The following is a 15,710-nucleotide window of genomic DNA, read 5'->3' as shown; positions in this document are numbered from 1 at the left end:
GTGCAGCTTCTATATTTTAATTGTGAATCTTCAGGATTTAATTCTTTGATTCCATTTTTGTTTAGCTGTCACATGACTTGTTGCAACTTGTTGAATGAGCACGCCTGGCTGCATGTGTGTGTGTGTGTGTGTGTGTGTGTGTGTGTGCATTCAGGGGAGACACCCTGATACTCTGAGACTGTGGCACAGGCGTCTTCTAACAGAACGGAGGATGAGTCGCTCTCTTCGCTGATAGATTCTCAGCTTTCAGACTCATAATTATACGCACGTCTTCTGAGGTACAAGGGTAATATATGTGAGCTCACAGGTCCTATTCTGGCAAAAGGCTGGTGACGATGTATCACCCATACTGAGGAGTAAGCTGCCGTCTATCATCCATCCCAGGGGGGGGTTGTACAGGGCTCGGCCTGCACCATCAATCTTCTTTAAGAATATCCTCGAGCATGTCCTACAGTCTGTGCGCCTTGATTGATTCCTGATTATGTCATGTGGTCTTCACCCAGTAGAATGATGTTTTAGCTCAGCATCGTTTGGCTAATCCTTCAGCAGAATGATGATGGGAAATAGTGTCAGTTGAACAGGGACACGGAGATGGACCCACCGAGGCCCACGCTGCTGTTCTCCAGCAGGTAGCTGAGGTGGTCGAACATGGCCTTCTGGTTCTGACGGCTGATGCGGCAGAAGTAGCACAGGAAGCGGCAGCAGCTGGCCACCATCTTGGGGAAGGCAATTTCCTGTGAAATGGTACATACAGATGAAGTCAAGAATAAGGTCAGACATCTGCCCTGGTTGGGTTTGGTTGAATACGTCTCATGTATTTACAGCCTGAACACAACTAACTTGAGGAGATATTTCTGACAAATTGTCACTGTAATTTGATACCAAGTGGTTTTCGAGAGGTTGTTGCTTTACATTGGGGTGCAGAGTTTATTGTTTTAACTTTCTGCCGGCTTGTTACTGTAAAGTCTCCGGCATGGGTTGAATCCTAATTCACGTCTAAAAAGCTCTCTGCCCTTTCTGCCCTCCTTCCCAGACTCTGATGCCGTCAGCCTGAGGAGAAAGCTCACCTACTGGGTCCACTTCTTCATTAATGCATGCTTACAAATGATAATGCACACAAAAATGCACTCAGACACAAACTTTCTCAGTGAGCCAGATACACTACCGTTCAAAAGTTTGGGGTCATCCAGACAATTTCGTGTCTTCCATGAAAACTCACTTTTATTTATCAAATGAATTGAAAATTGAATAGAAAATATAGTCAAGACATTGACAAGGTTAGAAATAATGATTAATATTTGAAGTATTAATTTTGTTCTTCAAACTTCAAGCTCAAAGGAAGGCCAGTTGTATAGCTTATATCACCAGCATAACTGTTTTCAGCTGTGCCAACATAATTGCACAAGGGTTTTCTAATCAGATATTAGTCTTCTAAGGCGATTAGCAAACACAATGTACCATTAGAACACTGGAGTGATCGTTGATGGAAATGGGCCTCTATACACCTATGAAGATATTTCATTAGAAACCAGACGTTTCCACCTAGAATAGTCATTTACCACATTAACAATGTATAGTGTGTATTTTTGATTAATGTTATCTTTATTGAAAAAACTGTGCTTTTCTTTGAAAAATAAAGACATTTCTAAGTGACCCCAAACTTTTGAACGGTAGTGTACATGTTTGGCAGGATGGAGCACTGAACTCTGTGGAAGCAAAGACAAATATTGATAAAGAAGTAGTTCAACCTGGGACTTGTGTCCTCCGAGCACATTGACCATGACCTCCATAACAGTCTCATGCATGCCCAGTATTCTCATTAGGTTAGGGTGCTGGTAGAAGACTTTATTGTTCATGATGTCACTTGAGGGGGAAACACAGACATCATTGATTTATATTCACTAAAAACAGATAACTCAAATATATTGAACACAAGTAGAGCTCCTTTGAGGCAACCGCAACCTACCCAAGTCCATCAATCATGAGCTTCTCCTCCTCTTTCCCCATACGAACCGACAGCAAAGATCTGATCTGACCGAGGGCAGCCAGGAGGTTGATGGTGTCCTGCACCGAGGCAGCGCTGATGGTGTAAGTCTTCCTCATGGCCCGGAGGAGCTCCCCGATGCTGTCGTACTGCCTCCTCAGGAGGCTGAACATCTTGCGAATCAGCTCTGAGTCCTGGATGTGACACTCCTGGGCCCAGCTGACCATCGTCTGAGAAATCAGCTCCTTCAGATTAGCTGGAAAGAAAGTTGTGTCAAGATGACTTGTTTGGATTCAATTTATTGTCATTGCACAGAGTACGGGTACACAGGAAACAAAATGTATTCTCTGCATTTGACCCATCCTTAGTGATCAAGGCGCAGTGGGCTGCAGTGATGCGCCCGGGGAGTTCAGTGGGGGTTCAGTGACTTGCTCATGGACACTTGGACTCGCAACTAATGGGGAGAGCGGGGATCGAACCGTCGACCTTACCCCACTGAGCATCAGTTGAGAACAAACAACAGATTTCACTAAGTAGGTGGACTTCTAAAAGTAAAGCATGGCCAGTGGAATGGCACTTTAATATTTGGTAACAGCTGTTAACTCCAAGGCGAGATGTCATACTTCCCTTTAACAAAGTTAAAGCAGCAACATTTGTCTTGGTGGCAGCGTAACTAGCTTTAAACACACAAGTGACTTATTAAGGCCTGATGAAGTTGTTTTGGGGAATGTGTTAACAAACAGTTCAAACATATTTAAACATTCAGCAGACATGTTTGGGTTCTGAGAGCAATCACCGTGAATAAAACAGCAACAATGTGGGGCAGAAAAACCTAAAAATAAGCGGAAAGATGCTAACATGCTCAGCAGAGCGGAGGAACTGAAGGACTAACACTTTAATGACATGGAGCCGCTTTAATGATGCATAGTGAATGAACAGAATTACTAATTCAGCTGTGAATGGGAATATTGGTTAAAACAAAACAAGCTTTTACTGATTTACTCAAATGAGATTCACCTTGAAAATAGCGGAGCAAGACTTGTTTTAACAGTTAAGTGTCTCCAGAAAACACACAGACACACACACACACACACACACACACACCACAAAGCTTTATTAGAATGATGTTTAAAGGTCCTCCACTTGACTGGTTGCTCCTTTCTGTATAAGCCATGCTTGAGCAGTACATTCAAAGGATGCATCCCCAAACTGTCTCTGTGATGTAAATAGAACCTTGAGCACAGAACAACAAAAGATCTGAAGCTCCATAAAAGTCTTTTGTGTGGCTTGAGTCAAGCCAATATAACTGCACGCATGTATCTGACTCTTGTACACGCAAAAGCCTCTAAAGGGGAGGTAATCAGCTGTGTTTCAACAATGACAGATGGTTATTTTCTTCAACTCTATCAGAAAGAAAACACAGCTTGCGATCTCATTCATGAAAAGGCATATTTTCAAGAAAGTGGAAGTCCTATTGGCTCACGGCTGAGGGAGGGGAAGTGGAAGTATTAATAGTCCTGTAGGCCTCCAGTCCCGTATTCTGCTTCCGTGGTTAAACTGAGACCTTTGCTTGGACAGCTCCTCTCTATATGGGTTATAAGGCTTCATTAAAACTGGATTTAATAGTCTTGGTGTATGAATACACAAAGGACAGAAAGACATCAATTCATAACTGCAAACTCATGAGGGGTGAAAAAGGTGACAAGGGGGGGGGGTGCAGGTGACTTTCTTTTTTTTTGTCACCACACCACATCCACGTTGTTTGAAGCCTCAAAGCTTTTAGAACCACAACTACAGTCATTTTATTGTTCTGACTACAAATCTAAATAATGATAATAAACAGTTTAAGAACAAAAGGTCCTCCGCTCTGACTCAGCCCTATAATGATAGTAATAACAAATATACATTGTCATTATATATAATATGGTTAAAGTCATTCATGAACCAACTTCCTTTTTTTTTTCCTGAACAGTCCTCATGGACTTCTCCCTGAATCTGTTCTGTCTCTACCTGTTTGTCACGATACTCATATTATAACTTCTATACATATTACATACCTGCCATAAATATCATGATACCCAATACAATACCATAAAAACAATATGGTACCATAAATACGAGACTGGTATATTTATGTATAATAGTAATAAATAAAACATCTGTATGGTTCACTTTTTACCAACTTTTTCAACACTTAACAAATGACAGTAATATTAGTATTAATACAGCCAGATATGAATGAAACTAGATGGTTCCATCATAGCATTGATGATACACTATGAGGCCGTTAGTCTCTGACCAGATGATACACAGTTCATCAGGATGAGCAGCTGGAGAGTTACACAACTTTACAGACTGAAACATTTCACTTCTGGCATCTTTTTATTTTTTAAGCCGAAGTCTCTAAAGCTGCGCCACTTCTCTCGCTGTGAGCTGCGCAGCGCAGTGTGCGCAGACAGCTCGACACGGAGCAGCGCGTGCGCTCTGATCGCTCTCTTAATGAAGTATCGATACTAAAAATATGTTAAATCACATCGTGTTTAACGTACGGGTATTTTGTTAGCATCGCTACACCGTGCAGCGTGACAGCAGCAGATGTAGCGAGCTAACATTCAAGCTAACCTAACTTCCCAAACGCTGTGGACATCTGAACGCTGATTGGCCGAGACGCGACACGTCCCATCAAAGATGTTTTATTGCGAAGAGCACCACTTCACACTTTTCTCCGCGTCTCACTGCAATCTCAACGGCAGCGGGCCAGGTGAACCCCCCCCCCCCCCCCCCCCCCCAAAAACAACCTCTTCGGATCTCCACGATTCACGTGGATGACCTATTTTGAGTTCAAAACGGTGAATTTCACCGAAAGGTGACAAGTTTGCAGGTATGTCAATTAAACAACTCGAAACCATAAAAGATGGAGCCATTTATACACAATTGATTCCTTAAAAGTATTGCAATTAGGTGATTGTGTTTTTAAGACCCCGGTGTCTGTTTGGTTGATTGGATCTGTTGGTTTTCCAAAGACTATTTGACACGAGGCTGTCAATCACTGCAAAGTGTGTGTGTGTATGTGTGTGTTCTGTGTGATGGGTGGGGAGCCAGCAGAATGCCACTGTCAGCAGTAACCGATCCTGCCGCAGAGACGTGTGTGGGTGTCGGAGAAAGGGCAGAAGCACCAGCTTGCTCCAAAATGAGAAGCAACATTTCTTCCTCTCAGCCAAGATGCTTCCTCAGGCTCATTCTGTCACACGACCTCACGCTCTCTCTCGTTCCGCCGGCGTTGCTCGAGACTAGACCCCTCCAGTGTTTTCTCTTCGCTGCCCCCCTACAAAGAAACCGGACCGGTCGACTGGACCTGGAAGCAGAGGTTTTTATGGCGTGAGAGACCACACACCATCCCGATGCTCTCACACACAATTCTTCTAGGCAAGTCATCATGTGCGAGCATTAAATGCTTCTGGTGGATAAACCATTCATCAGAGGAGGAAAGCGACCTCTGCGCCCCTCTCGCTTCATTCCGATGAAATAATGGCAAAGACGACAATGACTTTAGTGTCTTCAGGCTCTCACTGTGCAGGGAGGACAAGTTATAGCTGGCGTAACAGTACAAAATGTATCACGTCATCTTAACTCTGGTCCGTCCTCCTGCATCCTGGCAAGCAATCATCTTATAAAACATCCTATTCTCAAAATATACCACCTGTCCCAGTCGTTTCTTAAATACTATTTGTGATAGGCAGGCTTTCAGCCTGGTAGTGCCACCATGTCAGCATTCCTCTCTCTGGAAGCTCTGACCTCGGCCTCTCTCACCGGAAGACACACACCTGGACATTATTATTGTCTCATCGAGAACTGATATACACAGGAAGGAGCCAGAATCTGTAGGAGCCAGAGATATAGGGGACTACCTGAGTGCTACCAGGATACACACACACACACACACACATATGCTGTTATATAAACATAACAAAACCACACAATAGCGACCTATATAAAAGTACAGTTACCACATCACAGCATCACACCACCCTATTTGTCTGGTAGGAAACATACGGGTAAGAGGGCTGAGGTCAGTTAATGCAGAAATGAAAACATTATTAGCAAACCATTGCAGATGGCTGCGACCTTTCGATAGCTCATCCACCTATTACATCGGCTGGGTTTAGCGGCGAGTCCACAGATTTCACAAAAGTCGTATCACTCCCACCAAAACTCACTGAACTAGCAGCCGAAGAAGAGAAAGATAAGCTTTACAAAGCAAGACCCTGAAATGATGTCTTACTTTTGCCTTTTCATTTTTAAAAGCTGTGTTAGAGGGCATACCTCTGGACCATTCCTGAGCCGATTCCAGCGGTCTGTATTAATTTGCACGGCAAAGAGGAGCATCGTCTCCTCCAGCACCAGCTCGCTCATCACCAGCCGTCCATGACGAATCACAGTCTACGTCTCAATCGGCTGCACAGCCCTCATCCTAAAGACACTGGTCAGCAGATTGGTCCTAATAGTCTCAGCTGATCAAATAGATCAATGGGTTAGAGTTTACTTTAATTGATTGATTTTTCAAAACAAACACAGTTGTATTGATAGTGATATGTAAAAATAAATTAAATGAGTTCTACAGTTACCTGGGAAAAAGTCCAATCACACAAATGGTTCCCAAATGGGCAATTTAATTTATTTAATTAATTTCTACTAAAACCTCTCCAGCGAAGCTCTTTTCACTGCATTGGCATCAGCCTTTGCACAAGTAATGTTCGGATGTGCTTTGCTGAAGGTTTTGGGCTGCAACTAGATATTCACTCTAAATGTGTGAAGCATAAATTAAATATTTCACATATGCTGTGTTTTATCTTAATTTACTTATAACCGGTAACATATATGCTGATGCTTACCCCTCTATTACATCTACTATGATACCAAGATTATTCAAATATAACTTGTAGTTGCATAGATACACTCTATTCATGTTGGGCATGTCCTCTTCTAACTAAGATGGTAAACATTACCTGCGAACAATCAACATGAGCTTGGTAGCATTCCAACTTTAGCATTTAGCTCTGAGTGCAGCTTCACAGAGCAGTTGGTTTGGCTGAAGACTCCTCGGCCTGTTATCGAATCGTAAAATGACATCTTGTGTCTTTACCCTGACCTCAATGGAAAACCTCTTGAGGTCGAGGAAAGATATGAAGGATACTGTTTAGGGACTTAGGAAACAGCTCTTATCAAATACGTCTAGCTCCCTCAGTTTGAGCAAAAAAAAGACTCACAGCCTTCGTCGTAAAATCTGTTTTTTGGAAAGCTCTTGTTGAATATCAATGAAAACATGAATCACTTCAAGCTTCAACACTTACTATCAACATGCATCATGTATACTATAATGATTCAAAGAAAAATCATGTTTGGCAGATAAGAATTTGCCTGCATAAATTATTCCACTGCCTTCTCTTGCCTTGCCGCCTTCAGCTGTTAGACAAGTAGATGTGCTGCTCCTGAGCTGCCGTTGCCACCACACACCACCTTCTCATCAATCATCCCGCACACGAGAGCCTGCAGAGACCATCAGCATCCAACGCACTCTTTTCAGGAGGAATACACACTCCTCTCTGTTCATCCAGCCTTGCTCCTCGGATCTGTGTGGTGGTCTGACATGCTCCACATTCAGGGTCACACCAAATCCCAATGGAGAGATAGCCTTCCAGCATCACGGACTTTAACCCAAATGAACCCATTTGCATCTCGCCCACTTCCTGTTACTGGTACCACTCGTGAATAGACCGCGATGGTATGTTGACGGACAGATTCACTTTAGTTCGTCCGTATCTACAGAAACGTCATTAACCGTATAAGAGAATAATTACTGTCATGAATGAAGATATATGATGATTAATACAACTCAAACACAGTGATGAGTCGTTTCAAATAACACTGTTGGTCTATATTGAAGACCAATCAAACTGGTAACACAATATATTCTAATTAGTTAACTAATAATCTGCAACTAGCTGCTTGATTTGGTGGCCCCTTACGCAGAGTGGTACTTGAGATAGGAAATTCGATACAATTTGTTCTGCAATTATACGGCTGTGGCACCCTGATTATTAATTGCTATGATGGAAATCTGTGTGTGTGTGCTCCTGATTGTGTATTTGTACACATGCGTCTACTGGTTTCATCAGGTGAAGGATTCTCTCTTATCGCTTCTTTCTCATCTTCCGGAGCGGCTGACTGAAGAAGCTCTTCACTCTGGAGCCTCTCCTCCACCCGGCTCCAGATTACCATCATGAAATCGAAAAGAAATTGAAATGGAAATGACTGCCCCCCGGTGACTCAGTCCACATGACACCGGCAGACAAGAAAAGGCAAACCCGAGGGTGCTCGAGGTGCAATACGGGCGCTGCTGCTTTGCTTTCTTACGACTCTCCAAGCGAAGATCACAGACAGAGAGCTCGTGAGAAAAGGAACGAGACCAAAAACCAGTAGAATGTAGTGCAGAGGAAAGGGAGGACGCGTGAGATGCTTTTTTTTTTGACATTGTGACTTCCATCAGTACGTTGCTACGGCGACACGGCTATTATTGGATCAAAGATTTCTTGAAAGTGAATTTACATCAGAAACTAAATGTGTGCATGAAAAAAGCTTTAGTCCACATCCATCCCATCAGACATGTGTGTATAACCCAGAGCCACAGGTACTCTGGTACAGCAGGTATTATGAAGTCATAAAATTTCCTCACATGGTGCGGCTTGCTCCTTCTCTGTGGGCTCCTCCGCTTTGTGAGACTGGCCTTTGATCTTGTTCACCAGCATCAGCAGGCGACCTTTGATGGACGTATCTTGCTCGTATTCGTCTTCCTCCATAGGGATTCCTGCACAACACAAACAGACATGCTACTGTATATACAGTAAAGGCATAGCAACGCCTATTACAGCAATAGCTCTACTATTCCTGTGTGGCTAGGAGGAAGAGTAGAGATATGATGTGGCGTATTGTGTGCCCAGTATCTCATATTTCTTGTTAATTTTAACTTGGTTTTCATAGCCGTGAAGGGTGCCAAGGCAGGTTGGTGCCATTAGACCCTTTGTACTACAGAGGGTTGGGCATTTCAATGATTTATCACAACATCAAGATGTCAGGGCAATGTGAGAGGCACTGGACTATAACTCTGCTGGGAGACAGAGAGAGATGCAGATTGGGGGGGAAAGCATTTCTGAGAGCAAGTACTGGAACAATTCAGCTGATGTTGACATAATAGCAGCGAAAGCAATAGATGGAAAAGGCTCTGTTTTACATTGGGTTTTTCACGCTGCCAGTTCATGCTGTCTATGTAAAAAATCTGTAATAAATTATACAATCAATCCAATTTGATCAGGTTGACTTCAATGATACATGGTAAAAATAACCAATGAAGCTGCACATGAAAGTGTTTGCTCTGTATCTCACCACAGTGGAGCTGCAGCTGGTTGTGGAAATCATACAGTTCCTCCTGGATGTCTGTTGGACACGGACAGTCCTCGCCCACACTGAAAGTCAGCAGCATGTTGATCTGAAGTATGGAGACATAAAAGCAGACATTTACTACATCGGGTGCTTTAGTTTCAACGGCAATCTGAACATGATGTGATTTCATTGTAACGTTCACAGAAGAAAAATAAACTAAACAGCTTAAGTGGCCAATTCTCCCTCGGCACTCACAGACCGAAGTCAAGTAGCTGTGGAGGGCTACTGTGTGTGTGTGTGTGTGTGTGTGTGCGCTCACACGGACTGGTGCAATGACACCACAGAAATGAAAGATGAATTTGCCCTGAGGCGTTGTTCATAGCACACAAAGAGCCTCCATTCACTCTGGAACCAAAATGAAAGAATTCTGGGAGAAACTAAAAAGGGAATCTGAGTGTGGGGAGATAAATTAGCGATGCATGTAGAACATTCCAGAAGTTATATAACAGCTCCCTCTGGATTATCCCGTTTCATGCATCATTTGAATCAATGAGCCTGTGGGCTTTCTATGCGGTCAGTTATTGTAGATTCATGTGTGCGTAACCCGATTCATCCGGGTTAGTCATGCTCAGTTTCTTGCATTTGCCCTCTGTGGGTTAGTTGGAACTTTTAGGACACATAAGAATCGATAAGATCACGTAGCAGAGTTGTCAGAATCACATTAACAAAGGTGCACATTGATGTGAAACTGTGTCACAACAGTAGTTTGAGTCGGTGGAAGGAGCCATTTCATTTCCCAGAGTGGGGAGTGACAGTCTTACTGAAATAAACAGGACCTTCCTCCGGTTGAAAATGTTCATCTTGTCACACACAAGAGAGTGAATGATGTGGTTTTCAAGAGGGTACGCAGTGTTGATGCTGTTTTCCTTTCGACACGTCTCTCTCACATATTTTTTAACTCGGGATGATGATTAGAGCTCTTGTGTGCAGGCTGTGTTTGATTGACATCTCCCTCACTCTTCAGTCAGCTGTGTTGCAGCCGCCAGATTTACAAATTACATTTATATCACCTCATTAGTACATGGAGTCTAATCGGGCCAGCCTCACCCTGAGCAGTAATAAGCCAGGATACGCAGAAACACCTGTGTGGGGCCTTCAAGTATGCGGATAAGATAAATGAATTAATTAATTATGTTCAAAAAGTTAAACTAGCTTCATTTTTTTGTATTCAAGGGCAAAAACAAAAAAAACATTATGCATTCCATATTAGTGCTTTAGGTTACTAATATGGAGATGTCAATGTTTATTGCATATTTCTTTCTAATTTGATATGTCTGAATATAACAACATTATATAATCTCTCAATCATAATAATCAAAATCGGATGGGATACAACTTTAAAATGTAAATGTTCCCTTGTCTTTGGTGTTACAGTGAAATACATTTAAAAAGCTCTGCCTCCTTTGCATAAACATGAGGAAACCAGTGGTTGTGATACAAGAAACTGATGAACACACATGTTACCTGCAATGTGGTGACCTGAAGCTGCTTCCACAGCCAGTGTGAACATATGATTTAGTTTTGCAGATGTAACTAATACGCAGCCTCATCTCACCTGTTCTTGAGGGGGCGATCTAAACTCTTTGGTCTTCCTTGCGGTGACAGCTGCTGACATATTGAGGGCCAGCATCAGCTCGTTGTAGCGGAACTTCTGGTTGTACTGCAGCTTGGAGACAAAGCTGTCAGAGAAAGACACGATCGCCTCGATGCGGTGCTTCAGCTCGCAGTCGCAAAAATAGTGAAGCAGCTCACACATCTGGGGTACAGACAAGGGGAGGAGACAGGCAACAAACAGCGCTGCATCACTGTTTCACACCTGGAAGCAGCTGTTAGGAGCAAAGAACTCAGGAACACATACAAGCAGCGTATGGCGTCACATCATCCCACTTATTAAAGACATTTAAGAGATCATTTGTTCAATACCACTCATTGTATATTTGACTGATTTCTGAATGGGTCTATTGCAGTGGCACGTTTATGGAGCACAGCTGTAGATGAAGGCACTTCATGTTCATTGATTTTACATCTTTTGAAGATTCATCGGTTTATTTTAAAAGCTTAACAAATATATGATGATGACAGATCTGTTGGTGCGTGTGTGTGTGTGTGTGTGTGTGTGTGTGTGTGTGCGTGTTATTACCTGACGTTTGACAGGCTCAGGCAGCCTCTTCTCCAGCAGTCCTTTCATTGGCTGTTTAGCCTCCTTGGCGGCCTCCTCTTCTCCAGCTTCCACTGCCTTCTCCTCCGTCCCTGTAAGTCCTTCTTTGTCTGGGGCCCCTATGGTCCCTGTGGCCCCCTCTCTGAAAACATTTGGGTCAATGAGCAGTAAGATCTTTTGAATGTCCTCGCTGCCGAGTACACCCATAGTCAACAAGGTGCTGATGAGCTTCAAGATTGGGACGAACTGGTACTCCACTCCTCCTCCGACGGGATCTCTGATGTGGTGGCCGCCGCCCTGAACGGCCTCTGTCAACATTAAAATAGATTTCTCCTTCAATGCATCCAGTGGGATTTGGGGACTATAAAGATGTTGCTCCCGTTTGGTGCTGATAAAACAGGGCGGGGCAAAGTTGAGGCGGGGTTTGAGCGAGGTACTAAGCCCCACCCCTGGCGGGAGGTGCTTTTTGGAGGCATCCGAGAAGAGGCGAATGGAGCGCGTCTCGGCCGTGACGGGGATGATGAACTCGTCTTTCATCGTGAGTCGAGCCTCTTTCGCTGTCTCCAGGTGGGTGCTGATCAAGACATTGTAGAAGCCTTCACGTAACATGCCGGACAGGTACTGATTGTCGATGGTGTATAAGAGCTGTGATTGGTCCAGGTGGCTGCAGAGGGCGTGGGCCACACGGGTGTTTCCCAGAGCGCAGAGGGCACAGTAGAGCTTCAGGGTGTGGTAGTGGAACTTCTTCATGTCCTCCTGCTCTGACAGCTCCATGATGTCGACACACCTTCGGAAGGAGTGAGAGACGATTATTAAAATACATGCTGAGGACCGACAGATGTTACGTACCACACAGGATAATACAATAACGATGTTAAAAGGCTCCCTGTAGAGCTTTTGTCCTCTGAGCTGATTGGTTTTTTTAGAATAATTGAACAATTCTGTGTGTGCAAAGGTTTTATGGGGCGAAAAATAGGAAATACGCACACATTTTAGATACAATGTCCTTTGGGATCAACTAAAATGCACTGCATTGTTGAATCACACTCAGCCATGCACTGCACCTGTTCTCCTCAGGTATATGAACGGCCAACATCTGCAGGGGCTCCACACACTGGACCACCCAGCCGTGTCTCTCATTGACCCTGGCTGTTTCCACCTTGAGGAAGGTGTTGGGCATGCGGCTCCACAGCACGGCGCTGATGGTCTGGACATCTAGACGGGGTGGGCACTGAGGCACTGGGTTCTTGTGTTCACTCTTAAAGATGGCGGATGACAGAGGCATTGCATTCTGCAGAGATAATCAGAGGAATATTCCTGTTGTTCAATGCCAAACAAGCAGTTAAACACAAACTGTTCTTCTTTCTCATCGAAAGTATTGACCTAAGCACCCATTGTGTTTGTGAAGCTCTCGGTATCTTGTATAGCTCTAAGCATGCCGAGACATTCAATCCACCTGGCGAGGGGTTTGAAGCAGCATAATCCTGGATGGAGGCTACATCTCTGAACTCAGTGTGAGGTAAAATAAGGTACTGTTGGAAGAGTTCAAATGGAGATCTCGTCCTCTTTGTACAATGTTATCATATTGCGGAGTAAACCATGGACCATTAGGGGACTCTACCTTTATTTTAGCCAGCTCAAACTGGAAGAGGTTAGGGCTCGTGGGTTGCACAAACACAGCAGGGAAAAGCTTGGTGTTGGGTTCCACCTGGAGCAGAAACAAAGAGCAGCACGTTCAGAATAATAACTCCAAACAGGAAGTACACATCAAAAGCTTGAGAAGCAGCAATAGAGCATGACTAGCTAGCGATGCATCAGGACATTTCTCACTACTTAGTATGTGTATGCACCATCATTCAAGAGTGTCGGCCGGCAGAGTGAAGCCTCATAGAGTTTCATTGAGGGAGAACATAAGAAGTTTATATCCTTCTTTAAGATTTAGTTTAGTCTAAATGAGCAAATTCTAAGTCTGAAATTGCACAATACAGACGTTAAAAAGGAAAATATGAAAATACAGAAAATGAGTTAATCTCAAGGTCAACAGGGTGAACGGCAACATTTTTGAAAGAAAAGTGGAAAGAGAGTTAGACATGCAGTGATTGTGACTTACAGGTGGAAGGAAACGTTAATGGCAGAAGGTAGAAATGAAAGAGTGAACAAGCAAAAATCACAAGGAAGTGTACAAGATCTTAAAAAGTATAACATTCAGATTATTCCTTCATCACACACTGTATCTACTTTAAACAAACACATACCGCATATGTATTCAGTACCTGGTAGGATGTGGCTATCTCCTTGCCATTGACAGTGAAGGTCACCATGCCGGTGGCCAGGTCTATGAAACAGCCAATCTCAAGGTCCACGTTGCTGCGACTGGATGCGTGAGCCGCGTTGGTGACATCGCCCCCCCACACGATGTAGCAGTTACTCCTCCGGACACTATGAGTGTGCAAATATCAGTCGACTTCTATGATATACACTACATCAACTATCACTCCAGTGTTCTAATGATATCTGATTATAAACCTATTATGTTAGCACAGCTGAAAACAGTGATATGTAAGCTTTACAACTGGCCTTCCTTTGAGCTTGAAGTTTGAAGAACAAAATCATTATTTCTAACCTTGTCAATGTGTTGACTACATTTTCTATTCAATTTTCAATTCATTTGATTAATAAAAGTGAGTTTTCATGAAAGACACGAAATTGTCTGGATGACCCCAAACTTTTGAACGGTAGTGTACATTACATGTTGATGGAAAAAAATGATTGCTGTTGGAAGTAAAGCACTTTAAACTGTTTCCCCTAAAAAAAGGTCTCACCTCTCGTGGACTCGTCCTCGCTCGTCACCCAGGGTTACGGTGACCGATCGGTTTTTGCTGAGGTTGAAATTGTTGCTAAAGTAATGGTAGTCGGGGGTAACCCATCCAACCCACACACCGGCAGGGTCCTGACCAGCGAAGACCCTCACAGAGTGGTAGTACTGTAATGACATGTGCAACAGTCAGACAACGTTGTCGCCGTTGCTGCCAAATGGTCATAAATAAAACGGTTCTTCAATACCGTGGTGATGCTGCTGTAGTCCACTCTTCTGCTTTCATCACTGTGCCTCACGGATCGCAATGGATACCTGTTGGAAACCGCATTCAACAGGTGATTCTCAAGCACACACCAGTTGACGGATATTTAAATGTTACGCTCTAATTGGAGTAATGTCATTAAAGACATTTTAAGATCAATCTAAAACATCCCTAACTGCATCATAATAACGTACTAATAATAAAAGCATACTAACCAACACTGAATTTGAATGTGCCGAGTGATATTATGCTCGTCAACATTCTAGTAGAAGTGGACCAGCAGATAGCGATGATGCTTTGGAAGGAGTTGCATGCAGTGTGGACGACATTCCTGCTCACCTGTGTTTGACCTTTAGGGCGTCATCCTCGTGGACTCCGTTCATGTCGACAACAGGACTGGATTTGAAGATGGAGTGGAACTCGACCGGCATGCTGAGACGACAAAACACCATGTCAGTGTTGCTGTTCTGGGATCCAAACGTCTTGTGGGTGACTTTAAGACACGGGGGGCTGTCAACGGTGCCGTCGATCCTGGTCACCTGCAAACAGGAAGAACGTCTTTGCATTTATCCAGAGACCAATTTGGTGACATAACCACCAAATATCACACCGCTTTTGTTCCCACCGTGATGTGGTTATGGTCCTTTGGCACATTGACAAAAGTAGGCAGACGCTTGCTGAACCACATGGTGACCTCTCGGTTCATGTTGACAGCAAAAGGCTCGAATCCCTCCTGAAGGCCACACATGGTGTAGTACTTGAAGGAGCTGGCGTCTTTCCCCAGATTCATCCGGCCCACCTGAGCCAGACCGAGGCTACACACTGGAATAAACCCTGAAGGATGGCCGGAGGAAATAAAAGGAGGGAGAGGGAAGAGGAGATAATAAATAACCTCTAAAAACACACACAGCAGGCGGGGAGGGAAAATCAATCCAGCTTTTGCCAAAAGGCAATTTACAATTATCACAGTAAATAAGGGTGATTTTATGAC

At 43.7% G+C, this 15,710-nt stretch overlaps 1 protein-coding gene across 1 annotated transcript in view; it reads right to left on the bottom strand.

Annotated features, from left to right (window-relative positions):
* Positions 1 to 15,710, bottom strand: part of LOC130201664 (ryanodine receptor 3-like) — a 110,996-nt gene that overhangs the window by 35,786 nt on the left and 59,500 nt on the right. The window contains 14 exon segments of the mRNA XM_056426752.1: positions 602 to 734; positions 1,749 to 1,863; positions 1,967 to 2,240; positions 8,718 to 8,849; positions 9,425 to 9,527; positions 11,037 to 11,237; positions 11,622 to 12,426; positions 12,704 to 12,930; positions 13,261 to 13,347; positions 13,913 to 14,078; positions 14,462 to 14,622; positions 14,703 to 14,769; positions 15,059 to 15,258; positions 15,345 to 15,553. Coding sequence (XP_056282727.1) covers positions 602 to 734; positions 1,749 to 1,863; positions 1,967 to 2,240; positions 8,718 to 8,849; positions 9,425 to 9,527; positions 11,037 to 11,237; positions 11,622 to 12,426; positions 12,704 to 12,930; positions 13,261 to 13,347; positions 13,913 to 14,078; positions 14,462 to 14,622; positions 14,703 to 14,769; positions 15,059 to 15,258; positions 15,345 to 15,553 — 2,880 coding nt within the window.

Source organism: Pseudoliparis swirei, chromosome 11 (genome assembly GCF_029220125.1).
Source record: "Pseudoliparis swirei isolate HS2019 ecotype Mariana Trench chromosome 11, NWPU_hadal_v1, whole genome shotgun sequence".
In the NCBI taxonomy this organism is placed as follows: domain Eukaryota; kingdom Metazoa; phylum Chordata; class Actinopteri; order Perciformes; family Liparidae; genus Pseudoliparis; species Pseudoliparis swirei.
The sequence above is the reverse complement of the archived record's forward strand: the minus strand, read 5'-3'. Positions and strand labels throughout refer to the sequence as shown.